The 19,430-nt window shown below is 37.2% G+C and overlaps 1 protein-coding gene across 2 annotated transcripts in view; it reads left to right on the top strand.

Moving 5' to 3' along the window:
• VEZT (vezatin, adherens junctions transmembrane protein) overlaps positions 1-19,259 on the top strand; it is a 73,602-nt gene extending 54,343 nt beyond the window's left edge. The window contains exons 10-12 of one of the 2 annotated variants that reach the window (XM_079775100.1): positions 2,880-2,980; positions 4,263-4,470; positions 7,888-19,259. In XM_079775100.1, the coding sequence (XP_079631226.1) occupies positions 2,880-2,980; positions 4,263-4,470; positions 7,888-8,417 (839 nt within the window). In that variant the 3' untranslated portion in view covers positions 8,418-19,259. The remainder of the gene's footprint in view (positions 1-2,879; positions 2,981-4,262; positions 4,471-7,887) is intronic. The other variant, XM_079775101.1, reaches the window with a different exon arrangement.
• Positions 19,260-19,430: the final 171 nt, after the last annotated feature.

Below are 19,430 nucleotides of genomic sequence, written 5' to 3'. Positions count from 1 at the left end.
ATGCATTGGGCAAGTGATAAGCAATTTCTTAATTATGCTCTGTATATGTGGCTTTTGCTCTATATAATAATGATATGAATAGAAGTAATTCACAAACTTTTCTCACTAAAATGCTCATAATGGCCATGGCTACACAACTTTAAAATGTTCGTTTGAGCCTTAGCTGGGTGGCTCAGTTGGTACACCAAAAGGATGTGGGTTCAATTCCTGGTCAGGGCACATACCTAGGTTGTGGGTTCGGTCCCTAGTTTGGGGTGCATATGGGAGATAACCGATGTTTCTCTTTCACATTGATGTTTCTCTCTTTCTCTCTCTCCATTCCTCTCTCTCTAAAATCAATTTTTAAAAAGGACATATATTCAGAAGATTTAAAAAAATGTTCGTTTGCATTTTTTAGATGCAGGTGCTTTAGTTAGCTGTATCTTGTAAAGTTACTTCAAAATTACAGTAATATTGCAAGAATAGTTCACAATACTCTTCATCCAGATTCCCCAGTTGTTGACATTCTACCACATTTGCCTTATCTATGTATCTGTATGTAAATTCCTTTGGTGATCTTATTCTTAACCATTTGAGAGTAAAGATGCAGGCATGAAACCTCATTACCTATAAATAATTCTGTTTGCATTTTTCTAATGTCCAGGTCCAGATCACACATGGCATTCAGTTTTGGTGATCCTTATTCTCCTTTAGCCTTTCTTCTCTTTCATTATAAGTATTTTGTGAAAAGAATACTTTAAGATTATGTAAATACCCTTTCCTCATCAAAATTTTTCCCACTGTTAAGCATACACACACCAAATGACTCAGTAATATTATTCCTAGATATTTACCCAAGAGATATAAAAGCTTAATGTTCACACAAAAACCTATACTCAAATGTTTATAATGGCTTTATTAATAATCACTATAACCTAAAAGAAGCTTGTGCCCTTCTGCTGGTGAATAGATAAATTGTTACATCCATCCATATAATGGACTACTACTTGGCAATAAAAAAGAAATAAACTGATACATCAATAAGATGGAGGAGCCTAGCCAGTTTGGCTCAGTGGACAGAGCATTGGTCGCAGACTGAAGGGTCTCAGGTTGGAGTCCAGTCAAGGGCATATATCTCAGTTGCAGGCTTGATCCTCGGCCCTGATCAGGGCACGTGTGGAAGGCAACCAATAGATGTGTCTCTCTTACATCAACTTTTCTCTCCTCTCTGTCTCTCCCCCTCCCACTCTCACTAAAAAAAAAAAAAAAAAGATCGATGGAAAAATATTCTTGGTGAGGATTAACAAAAAAATAATAAGATGGAGGAATCTCTAATGCACTATGCTAATCAAAAGAAGCCAGACTTAAATCACCATATACTATATGATTCCATTTATATGAAACTAGAGGCCTGGTGCACGAAATTCGTGTAAGGGGGGGGTGTTCCTCAGCCCAGCCTGCACCCTCTCCAATCTGGGATCCCTCTCACAATCCAGGACTGCTGGCTCCCAACTGCTTGCCTGCCTGCCTTCCTGATTGCCCCTAACCGCTTCTGCCTGCCAGCCTGATCACCCCCTAACCACTCCCCTGCCAGCCTGATTGATGCCTAACTGCTCCCCTGCCAGCCTGTTTGCCCCTAACTGCCCTCCCCTGCAGGCATGGTCACCCCTAACTGCCCTCCCCTGCAGGCCTGGTCCCCCCAACTGCTCTCCCCTGCAGGCCTGGGTCCCCCCCAACTGCCTTTCCCTGCAAGCCCGGTCGCCCCCAACTTCCCTCCTCTGCCGGCCTGGTCACCCCTAACTGCCCTCTCCTGCAGGCGTGGTCACCCCTAAGTGCCCTCCCCTGCAGGCCTGGTCCCCCCCCCCAACTGCCCTCCCCTGCTGGCCTAATCGCCCACAACTGCCTTCCCTTACAGGCCTGGTCCCTCCCAACTGCCCTCCCCTGCTGTCCATCTTGTGGTGGCCATCTTGTGTCCACATGGGGGAAGCCGTCTTTGACCACATGGGGGCAGCCATCTTGTGTGTTGGAGTGATGGTCAATTTACATATTACTCTTTTACTAGATAGGATAGAGGCCTGGTGCATGGGTGGGGGCCAGCTGGTTTGCCCTGAAGGGTGTCCCGGATCAGGGTGGAGGTTCCCTTGGGGTGTGGGGCAGCCTGGGCGAGGGGCCTGTGGTGGTTTGCAGGCTGGCCACGCCCCCCGGCAACCCAAGTGGAGGACCTGGTATCTGGGATTTATTTATCTTCTCTAATTGAAACTTTGTGGCCTTGAGCGGAGCCAAGCCTCCTGCTTGCTCCATGGCCGCAGCCATTTTTGTTGGGATTTATTTATCTTCTATAATTGAAACTTTGTAGCCTTGAGCAGAGGACAAGGCAGGCCAGGGTGTGCAGGAAGCTTGGCTTCATCAATCGCTGGGGACAACTCAAGCCTCCTGCTCTCTCCAGCTCCGTGGCTGCCACCATTTTTGTTGGGATTTACTTATCTTCTATAATTGAAACTTTGTAGCCTTGAGCGGAGGCCAAGGCAGGCCAGGGTGTGCAGGAAGCTGGCTTCCTCCATTGCCGGGGAAACCCAAGCCTCCTGCTTGCTCTGTGGCCGCAGCCATCTTGGTTGGGTTAATTTGTTTTGCTCACTCCTGATTGGCTGGTGGGCGTGGCTTGTGGGTGTGTCAGAGTGATGGTTAATTTGCATATTGCTCTTTCTATTAGATAGTATTCTTAAAAATAGTAAATAATAGTAACAGAAAACATATCAATGGCTACTGGGAATTAGATATGGAAGGAAGAATATGGTATAAAGAGGTAGTATAAATAACTATTTTGAGGTGATGGAACTGTTCTATATTTTGGTTGTTAATCAGATATTCACTCGTTTCTGTGTGGCCTGTTTCTTTTTAAGGCAAACCTGAAATAGCATGTGAAAGCCCACGCTGTACTGTGGTACCCATGCTGCAGCCTACTCTACACATTGCAGATAAAGATCCAATCCCTGAGGAGCAGGTAAGGGTGAAAATTGCTTTTGTTTCCCATAAAGGAGAGTTTCACAGATGAAACTTACCTACTGCTCTCTGTAAGTGACATTGTTGAATTTATGTTTCTAATGAGCTTCAAAATCACAATATAATGTATTGAATATATATCAAATCATTAGTTCTTAGTACCTTGAATTTTAATCTATTTCTTAGACACTTAAAAGTGATTAAGCACATTAAAAAATAGTGCCTTGGCAAAGGTACCTTTCTGAGATGATGGAAATGTTTTTATCCTGATCTAAGTAGCGGTTACCACCATGTATACATATCTAAAAATGTTATACATTTATCTTGTGCATTTGACTGCATTTATGTTATGCCTCCCTTTCGATATTGACTAAGATTTCTTTTGCTCAAGAAGTTTTCCTTAGGTCATATAGTCTATTCAGTATCCTTAATTGCAAAGGGAAACCAACCTTACTTAGTTTAACAAAGAAGAAATTGTTTTAAAAAAACATGAGATACCTCACAGAACATTCAGAGGGCCAGGTAATCAGGCTTGAACCAGGCTGGGGTAAAAGGCTAAAATCACTCAAAAGAACTTTTACAGTGGCAACACCTCTGTAAGTCACTGGGCACAGACATTGTCACTTGCTCCTTCAATGCTACCTTCAGAACTTCTGCCTCTGGAAACTTTTCTGCCACCATTCTTACCAGAGTGGATTCCATGAGATGCCTGCTTCTTTTATAACATACTTCTGAATCAGATCTGATCCAGATACATCTAATTAGAGGATCCCAGTTGTTTGCCTGAACCATAACTGCAAGGGAGTCTGGGTAAGCAGGGATCCTTCCATCTGCCTTAGTAATATGGAGAGCCATAGATGAGGTGTTCCACAATCCTAGGAATAGTGTTCAGACTTCCTAGGACCTCAGAAAACACCACAAATTCTAGCACAAGAGGACTAACATACCTGACCACCTCCCCAACCACCAGCCCAGCTAATTTTGATTGGTTTTGACAGAGCTAATCACTGTAATCTTTACTACGTCTGTAGAATGGTATCAGAGTAGAAAAATCACGATTGAGTTATTAAACTTCCTTATTTAAAACCCTTTATAGTATCAAATTAAGTTTTTTTTAAGATGTCTACTTATCTGTGTTTGCTTTGTTTGCCCATCTGTGTTTTACTGACCTGTGCTAAGAGCCTTCCTTTTTTAATCTTGGAAAAGGGTAGGTGCAAATAAATGAATACTGCTAGAAAATTATCTGCTTGAAGTAAAGTTCTTTTTCATTTATTCATTTTCAGGAATTAGAAGCTTATGTAGATGACTTAGATATGGACAGTGAGTTAAGAAATGATGATTTTTATTACTTGTCTCAAGAAGACAAAGAGAGACAGAAGCGTGAGCATGAAGAATCCAAGAGGGTACTCCAAGAATTAAAATCTGTGCTGGGATTCAAAGCATCAGAGGCAGAAAGGCAGAAGTGGAAGCAACTTCTGTTTAGTGATCACGGTAAGCACTGACTTCAGAGTAAAGGTTATTTCAGTGTAGGAGATTTTTCTTTAACTGAATCTTATTTTGGTTACAGAATTCTTATGACTCTAATTTTAGGGACCCACCAGTAAGTATAGTACTTTTTCTTCTAGACACAAAATCAATTTGTTCAATTAAAGAGTAGGTATGTAATGAAATGGGATATAAAATCACACTTTTCATCAGTTATTTGATTTTTTGACTGAATTTGTTTTGGAACTGACAGTGAGTTGAATAAATTAGAGTGTTTTCAAATTTTGTGTATTTGATATTCTAAACTCTGTTCTCTTTTTGTTGATGTTTTAAATACCTCAGTGAAACACAGATAATTGGGTTCACTATTGAAACAAATGAACTAAGACCGAGGCCCTTAGCTACAGCATTCCGGTTACTCAGTGATTTGAGCACTGTAGTGGATGGGCGTTGAGGCCTGCTTCTGTGCACAGTTTCCATACTTGGATTTGGACAAAGCTGGATGACTGGTGATACCTCAGATTAGCCTTAACTCCTTTATGTTTCCCACCCGTCTTTAGTTGAACTTCTTGGGAGGCAGGGAAGGGAATGAGGGGAAGCTTAATACTTGACAATATTAAACTAGCTAATTTCTAGATGAAGAATTAATTTCTAAGAAGGTAGAAGGACTTCCCTTCTATTTTAGAGTATGTAGAGCCTCAAAATCAGTTGCCTTCTTTTCCCTTTCTCTTTTTCACTCGAAATATATAAATTAGTTAACTTCTGAAAAGTTCCTCAGGGTCCTCTTAGGAGCCCTACCATTTTGATTCTCCTTGTCCAAAAGGACATTTTTTTATTTTATCCTTCCTCCTTCTTTCCATTGACCTCTTTTATAGCCCAGGTCCTCATTAGATTATGCTCATGTATTATAATAGCCTTAGCTGACTTGCATTTTCAGTATCTTTGTCTTCTAAGCCATCCTTAGAAATAGTGTCTAAGCTTCGAAGATAGCTTCTATCCTTGCAAGCTCTAGATTTTTCTCAAACAGCACATTGACAATAGCTCTAAACTTAAAAACCTACAGCAGCCCTGGCGGGTTTGGTTCAGTAGATAGAGCATCGGCCTGCGGACTGAAGGGTCCCGGGTTCGATTCTGGTCAAGGGCACATGCTTGGGTTGCGGGCTCAATCCCCAGTGGGGGGGACGTGCAGGAGGCAACCAATCAATGATTCTCTCTCATCATTGATGTTTCTGTCTCCCTCTCCCTTCCTCGCTTAAATCAATAAAAATATATTTTAACAAACAACAACCAAAAAACCTACAGCAGTGCCCCCTTTTTTATTGTATTACATCTGAACTCGTTTTCCTGGTGTTAAGCCTTTCCATCATATGAGTCCATCATACCCAATTATACGTATGTCCCACTATTTCTAATATAGATATCTTCCTCCAGTTATATTTATCTAATTAGATTATGGTTCCACAAATTTGCTATTTTTATGCATGAAAGACATTCATGCTCATCCCTTTACTAGACATTTCTCTTCTCCAGGCTGTCCTCTCCACCAGTCTCCTCTGTGAATCCTCCAGCCCGGCCTCCTTTCCTAGCACTGCAGACCCTCATGCCAGAAGGGCACTGTAGCAAAATGAAAGCAAGTCTGAGCAGCAAAGCATATAGGATATTAGGATCTTCCTAGAAACAGCAGTAAAAATTGAGTTCCTGTTACCTGCTTATATATTGGGCCTACATAAATCAAAGATTAAGAGCATTAATGTTTTAGGCACTGTTATTTTCTATGCATTGGATTTTTTATTTTTTATTTTTTGGTCTCTGTAATATAGTCTCCTTAAATAAGGGCTTTATTATCCTTCATAGTATTCATTCAGCAAATTATTTGTTCAACAAGTAGTTCTTAACACATTGTTCATTGTTATATATTCCTAACACATAAATCAAGAGACAAAAATCCCTACACTCCTGGAGGCTTATATTCTAGCATAGTGTTAATACACTTGTATTACTCTCTCCCCCCCCCCCATTTAATTAGCAATTATCAGGAATATCAATCAACTTCTAATTTATGTTGCATTCTTTAAACCAGCATATTTATAGATTAAAACTGCATGTGAAGACTGAAAATAGCATTATATATAAACTTGTATCCTTTTTTATTGTTTAGTATTTTCTTCATGTAGCTTTAAAATTATCCTATTGACAATATGGGCAAAGAGAACACTGAGAAATGTGTCTCTTTTTCAGGTACGTGCTTTGATAGTTTACATTTGAAAAGGCAATAATGCTGATTTAATTTGTGAAATTAAGTAAAAAGCTGCTGATACCATAAAGTGCTTTTCCCATGAAATTTTTCGGTACATCTTCCAGAGTTGTTTTCATCTCTGCCTACAGGGGTAAAGTCCGAATGGAATTAGAGAGGGAAATTCTGCACTGGAACCTGTTGTCGCTGCTTCTCTAGTGGAGTTACTGCAGCTTAGGGATCTGTTTCTTGCAAATGGACACATTTTACAAAATAATTTTTAAATAAACGCCAGATCTTCAAGATGTACTTTTTTATTTCTTCCGCCATGCTTCATAATATATTGTATTGTACTAACCCCTCATACTGGGAGGAGAGACTGCCTAGCAAGCAACCCACTGCCTACTAACTTCAAGAGGGGCTAAATAAAACTTCATTTGCCTTGAAAGGACAACTTCTGCCGTATGGATATATATTATATTTATGTATTATGCTTTGTACAGTAGTTGGTCTTGAGTGCAGATTTTATTTCATTATATATTTTTCTGTGACATTACAAAATGTATAGAAGTTACAGCTTTACTTTCATCAGGGTCTTATTAGGTGGTTGGCAAGTAAATTGAATTGTATGTTACATTTGTTTTCCAATGCTGTTTTAACTTATACATATATATGTGTGTGTTGAAAATATGATTATCTGGATTACTTAGGCTTTTTATCTGACATATTATCAGTGAAAGCCGTGCTGCTTATTTTTTAATGCTGTGGTCCTCAAAATTTAGTATGCATCAGTACAAGGTGGAAGGCTTATCAACACAGCTAGTCCCCAACCCCATCTTTCAATTTAGTAGGTCTGGGGTGGAACCTGAGAATTTGCATTTCTGCCTGATGCTGTTAGTTCAAGGACCACACTTTGAGAACCAATGCTTTCATATTTTGGATAAGAGAATACATGAGGTGTTTTAAAATCTTCATCGTAACCCTGTCTCATTTCATTTCTTAAGCATTTTATCTCTTATAAAGTTCTTTGGATTTACAAATTTATATTGATTTTACTAGAAAGTTTTATTTAGCCTTTATTTATTGTTCTTTATAAGAAAAAATCTACTGGGAGTTTAAATTAAAGTTTAAATTATTTCTGGGTCCTTAGTTATTATTTTTCTTTCTTTTTGCTTTTTTTTCCTTTAAAGCTGTGTTGAAATCCTTGTCTCCTGTAGACCCAATGGAACCCATAAGTAATTCAGAACCATCAATGGATTCAGATATGGGGAAAGTTGGTAAAAATGATATTGAAGAAGAAAATAGTAAACCCTCCATAACTGATGATGAAATATGTAGTAGGACTGAGTATTTGTGTGAAAACCCTCTAGATGGTAAAAATAAAGACAATTTTACACATGAAGGCTTCCTGCAAGGAACTGAAGGAAGAGCATGTCTGTGGGAAAGTGAAGATGACTCTCAGCAGGCAGATGTTGGTGACCTGATCGCTGCCCATCCAGTTCCCAGGGACTCACCACAGCCCTCCATCAGGCAGAGGCTGGCGAGGCTGCAGCTGTCACCGGATTTTACCTTCACTGCTGGCCTCGCTGCCGAAGTGGCTGCTCGGTCTCTCTCCTTTACCACTATGCAGGAACAGACTTTTGGTGACGAGGAGGAAGAACAATTAATAGAAGAAAATAAAAGTGAGGTAGAAGAAAAGGAAGAACCAAGATTTACATGAAGGATTTTAAATTATTCCTTTTATGAAAGTGTTTTTTAGCTTCAAGACTAGATATTCTACTGGAAAGGGAAAATGAGTGTAAGTTCATTATATATAAAGCTAAGGTATGATTTTACAGGAAGAATCTGGTTTAAACAACTGATCTGAAAATAGTAATTACCTGTATGGCAGATCTTTTAGGACAATAAGAGAAAGGTAAGGGCTCTTTTGAATAATTGCTGTTTTACTTGCAGCACAACTGGTCAGTTTTGGAAATTCTTTAAGTACTTTTCATAACAAATGAATTTCTCATTTCTTGCCAGAATTTGCTATCACAAAATGACTGGGATAATTCTGTCGCAAGAACATGTGACTCCTTTTTACTGTTTTCTCACAGTTAATAACTGCAGTTATTATGTTAATAACAAGTTGTTTGTATTTTACTTTTGTTTATACCACGTCTTAAAACAAAGATACAGGTTCTAAATAAAATTTAAAAAAGATCTCATGCAATTGATGTGTACTGGGGTTTGGAACTAAAAAATAATTTTATTTTAAAAGTACTTGGGTTATGACATGTTTCTTATGTTTTCCTTGTTCATGTGTATTCAGCAGTTAATTTTAAGATTTTTTTTTAAAGCGTGCCATTTTAAGGATTATCCTTTTACATTTTTGTGTGTTTACCTTTTTCTGTTTTCATTGCAATCAGAAGAGCTGATTTCAAAGTGGGATCCAGAGGTCCAAGACCTCATCCCCAACTTTGCTGAAAGTTCTTTTTATCAGTTTGTCTAGATAAGCAGGCCACCATGCTGCTGATTTCTTGCTTTAGGCTATTCCCTCTCTCCACCTGAATAACATTCTGGAAACATCCTGTCAGCTTCCTGGAAAGCAATCCTTGTTTCCTTAATACTTCATTTACAAACTACCTCTTAAAAGAGGTTGCTTTCCAAATTGTCCAGTCGCATCTGTTTTGTTTTGTGTTGTGATTACATTTTATTTATTTATTGATTGATTTATTGATTTTTATTGATTTGAGAGAGAGAGGGAGAGGGAGGAAGGGAGAGAAAGAGAAACATTGATTTGTTGTTCCATTTATTCATGCATTCATTGGTTGATACTTGTATGTGCCCTGACAGGAGATTAAATCCACGTTGGCTTATCAGGGCGACACTAACCAACTGAGCTGCCCTGCCAGGGCCACAATTGCATTTTCAAAGAGTGTTATTTTCAGGAGTATATTGTTTTTTGAAACCTATAGCTTCCATGCACTGACATAGTGTGTAGATGTTATTTGGGGGAAATGTAGGGCTAATTCAATTTATGCTGCTGCCCTAGAAAGAAAATTACATGATGAATCTAAATTGTCTTTAGAGTTAAGAAACACATGCAGACTCCTACAACTTAGCATTAGAGTAAATTTTCATACCAAAGGATTTATGGGGTTTTTTCAATAATCTAAAGAAATTTATTTTTTATCCTGAGGAAAAACTTGTTTCTGCTTTACATGAATGATAGAGATCCTTTGTATTATAAACTAGCGTTCCCGTTGCAGGAAGAATCCTGCAATAGGATTTCCTGCTGCACTCTACCCCGCCCCGCCTGCTCTCCTCCCTTCTCCCCCGCCCTGCCTTCTCTGCCAGCCCGCCTGCTTTTCTCCCTTCTCCCCCAGCCCCGCCTGGGCTCCTCCCTTCTCCCCCGCCCCGCCTTCTCCGCCAGCCCGCCTGCTCTCCTTCCTTCTCCCCCGCCCCGCCTCCATGCCTCCCTTCTCCTCCCCCCGGCTTGCTTGCTTCTCTGCAGCTTTGCTCCCTTCTGCAGCTCTTCCCTTCTTTCTACACTGTCTTGATATGCAAATTAACCACCATCTTGGTTGGGTAATTTGCATACTCGTCCTGATTGGTTGGTGGGTGTGGCTTGGGCGCAGCGAAGGTGCAGTCAATTTGCATATTTGTCTATTATTAGGTAGGATTATTCTGCCAGTTGCCAAAAATTTTGTGACATCCATAATTAAGCTCTTAGGAGCAGTTCCTAAGAGTAGGCCTAGTTTAAACTCAGAAATAGTAATAACATTTAGAGTTTACTTTCTTTTTTTCAATCCTCACCTGAGGATATGCTTCATAGATTTTAGAGAGAACGGAGAGAGGAGTGGGAGAGAGAGAAACATCCACTGGCTGCCTCCCATAGGTGCCCCAACCAGGGATCAAACCCTTAGTCTAAGTATGTGCCCTGACCAGGAATCGAACCTACAACCTTTCAGTGTATGGGACAACGCTTCAACCAACTACGCCATCCAGCCAGGGCAAGTTTACTTCCTTTTTAAATTAGTTTGTGAATGCCTTTTTCCCTTGGATTTAGAAGAAATAACTAAGCAAAAATTTGATAATCTTTCTCTTAATCTATAACCTTACACAGGAAGAATTCGAGATTAATACTTTTTAATTTTGTTATATTTTGTTTTTTATTATACCAGTGTGGGAAAAATATCTTCATAATATTCTACCAGTTTTATTCAATGCTCTCTAAGGTGATACTTTTTAAATGTGAAGGGCTAATTTAATCAACAATTTGTAATCTTTGCCCTGGATAGAGCATCAGCCTGCGGACTAAAGGGTCCCGGGTTCGATTCCGGTCAGGGGTACATGCCTAGGTTGCGGGCTCAATCCCCAGTGGGGGGTGTGCAGGAGGTAGCCAATCAATTATTCTCTCTCATCATTGATGTTTCTATCTCTCCCTCTCCCTTCCTCTCTGAAATCAATAACAATATATTTTTTTTAAAAAAAGAATTTGTAATTTTCCAGTCTGATCTGTTTTATTCACTAGTTACTTAGTTCACTGAAAATTTTGCTTGGTGAAATCATGATATAAGGATCTTAAAATTTTAATTCAATGTTTTTTTGGTGTGTATAATTTTCAAATTTTCTTTCATCTTTTAAAATATTTCCAAGATAAAATATTATCTTTCCTGTGAAAATTCCTAATTTATAATAATCTAGAAGTCAGTGTTTCTCCATTTTTTCCATGGAACACTTATATTAGAACAAATTGGAGGTCTTATTTTTAAAATGCAGACATAGAGCCATCCTCCCAATTATTCTTAGTCATTTTGGAATAAGACCTAGGTGGTGTTTATGCCCAGTAAAAATCTAAGACCCTCTATGTTGGACTTTATGCTTCTTTCCAATGAATACCTGCAGAAGTAAAACACGCCAATGTAATATAAGTAGATATCATTGTTTGTTACTTTTCTGAGAATATTTCACTTAGTCTTATTAGGCTCTTGACTAGTTTCAATAGCTGCCATCCCACATCCAAAGGAAACCCTCTGGGGAAAATATTTTGTGGGAAAATTTGTAATTGTGCTTTCCAAGTTTTACAATAATATTTTGACAGGATAATTCTTATTAGGAGTAATATCCTGACAACTTTTATCTTTTATTTTTAAATGTGATATGTTTTCATTGATTTTTAGAGAATAAGAGAGGGAAAAGGAGGGAGGGAGGGAGAGAGAAACATCCACCTGCTGCTTCCCGCACACCCCCACACCTGGGGATTGAGCCCGCAACCTGGACTCAAACTAGGGACCTTTCAGTGGATGGGACAGTGCTCAACCAACTGAGCCACACCGGCCAGGGCTGACAGCTTTTAATATGAACATTTCCATAGTTTGTTTTAAACCTAGTATTTAATGCAAGAATGTATGAGAAAAACTATTTAAGTCAGTCTTGAAGACAGAATTTTTATGCTTTGTCTATAGTTAGGAAAGTCATGGCAATAAATGATCTGGTGACAATTATATCTTAAATTCTTTTCTTTTCAGCTTTCATTAAAACTACATATCTGGCCTGACTAGTGCCAGACTCTTCCTAGTCTTTGATTTGTGGTCCTCTGCTTATTTTTACAAGTTTTCTCTATTATCTGACTTCATAAGTCAGTGATGGGCAACCTTTTAAGCTTGGTGTGTCAAACTTCGCCAAAAAACTGAGCATAATTCGGGTAGTGTGTCACTTTGAGGAAAAAAACATTATTTCGCAAATGTTTCATCCTCAGGAGCAGCAAATGTTTCATCCTCGGCATGCGGCCGCCTCAGCGGCCACGTGTCATCAAAAATGGCTACGCGTGTCAGTGCTGACACGCGTGTCATAGGTTCGCCATCACTGTTATAAGTGAAATCCTCTTTAAGTCTAATTGTACTTACAGCATCTGAATATACTTTATTGGGAAATAATACATTGACTCAAGTTTGAAGTTATGGGAGACAAGCAGGTAAAAAGAAACACATTTAAGGCAAATTAGTAAGGAAATTTAAGAATATTGGCTTAAGGGTTTAATGCAGAAGGATAAACCTGAGTTTAAATCACAGATTCATCATTTAAAAGCTATGGATACAGCTAACTTAATAACTTCACAGGGAGTTTTTCCAGCAAAACCCAAATCCTCTAGATTGCTAAATGATGTTTGTGATTTTGTCTTCTTGGAAATATTTAAAAGTAAAACTATTGAGGCTAAAAAAAATCACAAGATCTGGTTATAAATATATTCATAAAATAAGTCAAAATTAAAAATTCAATTTTCATTAAAAAATAAATAGTAATTCTGATTTACATAATAAAAATGGTAAAGCTTTTAACATTAAAGCATAAAAAGATACAAGTTCTTCTACATTTCACAAAATTATAAATCAAGTGTTAAGGGATCTTGGAAGTCATTTCACTCTTATACCCAATCACTAATGTAAAATATGAAATATTTTGATAAATTATTGAGAAATCATGTGGGAAGGAAGGCTCAATTAATTTGGATTAATCATAGTATATTGTTTCTATACCTAAACAAAACAAGGAAACAGGAACTAAATACCGTAAGATTGGTATAGCTCAGCCAACTCATTATTTGAATTAAAGTATCATGCCATGAATGACAACTAAACAAAGCATAAAAGTTGATTTATTCTCCCAGTTATATTTATAAGAACATATCTGTGCAATTTATATTAGAAAATGAAGCTATAAATATTTTAGAGGAGAAAATATGGGGAAATACCATAAGTATAGTAACAGTGGATTTATCTGTAATCATTGATGATGACTAACTTGTGTAAGTTAATTTTTTGGGTAACTGAGGCAAACCCATTTAATAAACTTTTTTAACAGTACAGTGCGAAATTTTCTACAATGTACTTTCTACTCTTTTTCTAGAGTATTTAGGATATAATTTTAACTTTTTTTTGTCATTTTAAGAACATCAATTATGGGATGGTAATCAGAAACTCGCCCTCAGGGGGCTCCTTAGACATATAATGCCTCTTTCCTGCCTGGTCCTGTATTGCTATGCTTTTGAGTCATGTTTGTTTTTCACAGTTTCTCTGTTTTCCCGTATAATCAGCTGTCACTTTTTGCTCCTGTCTTCTGTGCCTGCATCCTGCACTAGCCCCTAATTTGCTGCTTCTAACCTGCTGTGGACTGGGAAACCAGATTGCCAAGCTTGCTAGAATTGTGTCTAAAATAAGAGTAAGTAGACTGAAAGAAGGCTAAGGGGCTTTTCTGTCAGTGGCGTGCATGGACTTTATGGAATCTGTTTGGCTGCTTAGCATACTTTTGTTTGCCTCTTAGTTCTTTACTAAACTTGCTAAAAACATTTGGTTGTATATGTGATTGCCATATATTTGAAGTATTAATTCAGTTTTTATATATTGATATTTCTAGAACTCTCCATTCATGACTTCAGCTCTGAAAGAAAAATTTTACTGACATCCTCGCATTAACCGTTGTGTATATTTTAGGACAATGTTGAACATTTTGTTCTTAGTTGTTCTTAGTATAGTGTATAGACTTAAAACATACAGCACTGTAAACGTGATTTCAACTCTGTTCATCAAGATTTATATTCTAGAACTATTGGTTTGAGACTAAACATGGGTAATTTAGTAGAATTACCCATGAACTGGGTTTCTGAATTTTGGGGGAATGAGTTATTTTATATCCCAGTTTTCTATAGAGCTTAAATTAAGCATTAAAAATTTTTTAAATAACTTTTGAAGGGAGTCTTTAAAACTTAATATGCATTGCTATCTTCTTAAACAATATATGAAATGCATTTTATTTAATCTTCTTTGATGTCAAAATGGTCATTATTAACAGTAGTTAATTATGCTGTGATAAACTAATTAGGCATTGAGAGCTATATACCCTTTACCAAATGGCTCCATTCTGCTGTGCTTTTTTAATTTTCTTGTCTTTGTTTTTTAATAGTTCTAATTTCTCTAGTTTATATTACTGCTTGCTTAAGTGTGCCTTTCTCAGTCCTCATAGTTCCCCTTCTAGTCTGCTTGGTTTTGAAAACAAGGTGGCTAAGACTGCTAGAATAATGTGGGAAGTAAGAGTAAATTGACTCAGTAAAGACCAAAAAAATTGGATTATATTAAGTGCATGGATTTTGTAACATCTATTATTTTAGTACCTATTTCATTTCTATCCTGAAAATAAGTGAAGTTACAATCAGTACCTGCTCTCAAAGTAAAAGGGCTTTCATTATACAAAAGGAACCATTTTGTTTTTATACTTTACCTTCTCTGTATTTCTGTCCTCTAATTTTTTTACTCCTATTAAAACCAGTCCATTCAAATTAGCATTTTCTACAGTACTTTCTCTTTGATCTGGATATCATATGCTGCTAAGAATTTCTTTGGTGAGTTTATTTTGAAATGTTGTTTTATTTTTATTTTTAGAGAAGTATATCTGCATTTCCAAAACATGAAGTAGGTTGAGCCCTGGAAAATAAGAAAACTTTTATTATTGATATCACAGAAGACATTATCTTTATTTTCATTCAATTAATTGTATGTTAAAAGCTTGCCAAAAGTTATCAATGTTAGAATGATATTTACAGATATTCGAATGACTAAATTCCCACTGTCATTCTATATTTTGCATCTTTAAATTATTATTTAATGTGTTAAGTAATCAAGCATGATAATTTTTCTCTCGAATGAAAAATAAATATGAAATGTGCATATTATAATGTTTGTAAGTAAAATTCAAATCTGTCTAGAAGGGGATATTCTAGCATCTAACAACTTAGTTTTACCAACAGGCCGGTTGTGTTTTAGTAATAATATGTTAAAATCAGTCTGCTTATTTTATGGCCATGCCCCATAGTCAGCTTTCCATTATTCATGCTATTGGAAGGGAATTATGACACAACAGTTATTAAAAAAACAGATAATCCAAATAGTTTCTTGAACTGAGACTGCTATTACAGAATAGATAGTCATGATGCCAAACTCTGTTTGATGGTACAAGGAGAAAATTTCTCCTTGAGTATAGTTATGGGATAAAAGTGATTCTACTCATTGTAATTGCTTAAACCAAAAAAAATATATATATATATGAATACAAGATCCACATATACAAACACTTAACATGAATGAGTTGATTTTATGAATATCCTAAAATGTGTGATGAATTAAAGTGCAAATTATATTTTTAATGCTATATTTTAAAATATGTTAACTGTCAGCTGTTAAATTTGTTTCTTTCATTCCCATTTACTGAATTTCATTTGGCACATACCAAACATGTTATTGCAATAGGACAGTGTTTAACTTGTGTGTACTTCTAATTGCACTTTAAAAGTGGGTATATTCTATGAAATAATGTTGTAGAAATAGATATTTTCCTCTCATATTTGTATCTTAAAGAGTTTCTCAATATATATTACTATAAGTTTATTCTTTTATAATATCTTTTCCCTCCCAAGTAAGTTTTAAATTACCTCCATTTCTTAATCAAAGTATTTTCTGCACTTATATTATACCAACCTGTAGTACCTTCGGTTCATACTATGACTTCAGTAATGCTCACTCAGGCACAAGAGTAATATTCTGATTCACATAATAAAAGTGGTAAAGCTTTTAAAAATGGCAACATGCAGAAAGCTCCAGAACTGTTACACCTATTCCTTAAAAGGTTGGCATGTGGTCCTCAGACAGCCCTGAAGGTCCACATGAGTGAAAAGCCTAGACGTCTGAGCTGAAAGCACTCCCAAGGAGTTTGGTTTTGTTTGGGTTTGTTCTAGGTATGGTCCCAGGGATCCCAGATCAAACCAGGCCCCTGGGCCTATCCTAGAACCAACCTAAACTCGCGCATCATTCCTGGACCATCAAGAGTATGAAGACTGAAGATAACCTGAGGTTTATGAGACATCTTTCATCCATCAGGACTCACTTTTTTGTATATGTGCCTACATTTTAGCAAGAATTGATTGGTTAATCCTTCTAAAACTAGAAGGATGGGAATGGATAACAAGATAAAGCATTACTAGACATTGACATAGTAATTTATCACAATAGAACAGTGATATGTAATATATTGTTAATAATTGCCAATGAGGAGAACTGTACTTGTAGCTTTTATTATTGGATCTCTATTTTTAGGTTAAGCAACTTAGCCACCAAAAGACATTCTCTCCCAAATTAGTTATTTGTTTTTGTTCTTCTCAGAGTTTCTACTCAATATCAGTCTCATTTAACTAATTGTTCATAGTTTCTGAAAGGCATTGGTCTTTGCCTCTGGCTCCAGTGCTTATAATTTCAAGCTCTCATTTTTGGAGACTGCCTTTTTCTTTTACTCTTTTGAATCTACCACATTGCTTTGAACTTGCTTTTTGAGGTTCAGATCTGGGAAGAAACTTAGCATCATTTGTAGACACACCATCCTTTGTGGAACACATTGTAGGCTACATTGCAGAATCTACTGTCGTTGATGAAAACAAGCTACGGTGATAGAGTGGAAATGGGCTAATACCTCACATTTTACAAAGGTATTTTGTCAAATAGTGTTTCTTGATTTTTCATTCCCTGTTACTCTGGATTTTTAACATATTCTGACCTCATTGACTCATTACATGGTCTTACATCAAAACTGTGACATTGCTATAGCCACATATATGTTTTTATTTAATTTGGAGGACAGGATATCAGAAAAATATTGAAATGGCCCCAAATCCAAAGGGTCATGATGCACATTGAAAATGTATACTTTGGGTAATACTGGCATTTCTATAGGTTTAGACCCTGTTTGAAATAATTGCTGACTAATCAGGGACTCCACATGTGAAAGGAACTAAAAAATGTACTATTCCTCCAAGCCCAGTCACACCAGAAAAATTTGGGTCAATGGTTATCCTTTAAAATACTGAAGAACTCACCCCTACAATTAGTTCTGTACTACATTCATTACAGAGATGCTTCATCCCATGAAATCTATTATTTTCTGCCTGGTAAATAGTATGTGTGTGTGTGTGTGTGTGTGTGTGTGTGTGTGTGTATATTCACCCTTCTCTCTCAATGTTTTCCTTTTTGCACATTGTCTTCCTGTTTGCATAAATCAAAACACTATACATGTTACTATGTGTATATTTCTTTTAATAAAATAGATTGGATAAAATGATCTTTGGATTTTGATTCCTTTTAAATCCAAGTGATGTAAATGCTTTTATTGTCTTACTAGAGGCCCAGTGCATGAAAATTCATGCTCTGGAGGGGGGTCCCTCACCCCAGCGTGCCCCCTCTCACAGTCTTGGAGCCCTCAGGGGTGGGGGTCAACCCGGCGATCAGGGGAAGGCGACACCCCATCACACCTCTGCTGCTGCCACTGCCGGCAGCGCAAGCCTCAGCCGGCCCTGGTTACCTGAGGCTCGGGCAGCCGCCATCTGAGGCTTGCCTGCGCCTTGGGCTGGCCCTTGGTGGCTGGGGGACTGGGCACCGCCATCTTGTGGCTGTAGGTGCCATCTTTGAGGGCATGATAGTCAATTAGCATAATCCCTCCTTATTGGCTATGGGCGTCACCATCTTTGTGACAGTGTGAGGGTCAATTAGCATATTCCCTCTTTATTAGATAGGATAAATTCACTTTTAATTTATACTTCTTCTCATTCGTCATTATCTAATGAAGTATGTAGAATTACATAGGTGAGCCTTATATATAGATTCTTATAGAATTTATGACTTTTTGTATTCACCTAAATACAAAAATGTTGTAACATCAGTAATCTTGTATCAATGCACTGACCTGTGAGCATATTTAACTGTATTTCTTAACATAGAAGTGTGTAAACCCATCATGTGTATGTACAATGTGTTTCCATTGTTTGGGGGCCTTTGCACTCTCTCTTTTAACGTTGTTAAATATGAACCCTGCAAATAGGAAATTTATGAACTGTCTTACAGAGTTCAGGCTTGTTAACCCAGTAAGTTTCCAAAGTCGGCCTTCACTTCACATACTTTGGGAGTGTTAAGTATTTTTTTTTTAATATCATTTGAAAATATTCTTTCAGAGATAATTTTTACTTTTTGACTACTTATGTTTTATATAGAACTATTCACCCTTCCTGAAGACTTGAGATTATAATTTTTAACACAATACTTTCTGTTATAGATTTATATATTTTATTATATTGCATTTTTGTCAGCTGTTTTAAAATACTTTGTAAGAACCTAATAGTAGGTTTGTATATGTCTGTATTTGTTCCTCCTAAGCTTAAGAAGACCCTAATAAAATCTGTACTTCTTTGTATCTTTTTTGTGTGTACCTTTTTTTATTCTGGTGTTTGCAACATGAATTAGCCAAAGGTGAAATACTTTGTCTCTTTCTTCTGTCCCTATTTTTCTTCAATTACTGTTTTTCAGAATTTGTTCATATACCCATAGAAGACAGCAGTTGTCTAAGAAAGCCCTGGATTCATTGGTCTAAATTTTGTTTGGTCATTTACATGCCTCACATGATAATTATCAGAGTGAAGGCAGCAGATTAAGTTGAAAAGCTACATTTTCACCCTTTAGAGTGACTGTCAGCCATTGGGTACATTCTCATTGTGTTATATTTGTTGACTTAGATGACCTCCCTGACAGAAAAGACATACAGAATGAAGAAGAAAGTTAACATCCATCAAGTCATACTCTGTGCTATGTAATTGAAGGAATTATTGGTTTGACTCTTTCTAAACTTAGTTTAACAGTCTTGGAAACATTTGCTTGTTAAA

Source organism: Cnephaeus nilssonii (assembly GCF_951640355.1).
Source record: "Cnephaeus nilssonii genome assembly, chromosome: 6".
NCBI classification, from domain to species: Eukaryota; Metazoa; Chordata; class Mammalia; order Chiroptera; family Vespertilionidae; genus Cnephaeus; species Cnephaeus nilssonii.
Note: the sequence above shows the minus strand (reverse complement) of the source record. Positions and strands in the feature narration are given on the sequence as shown.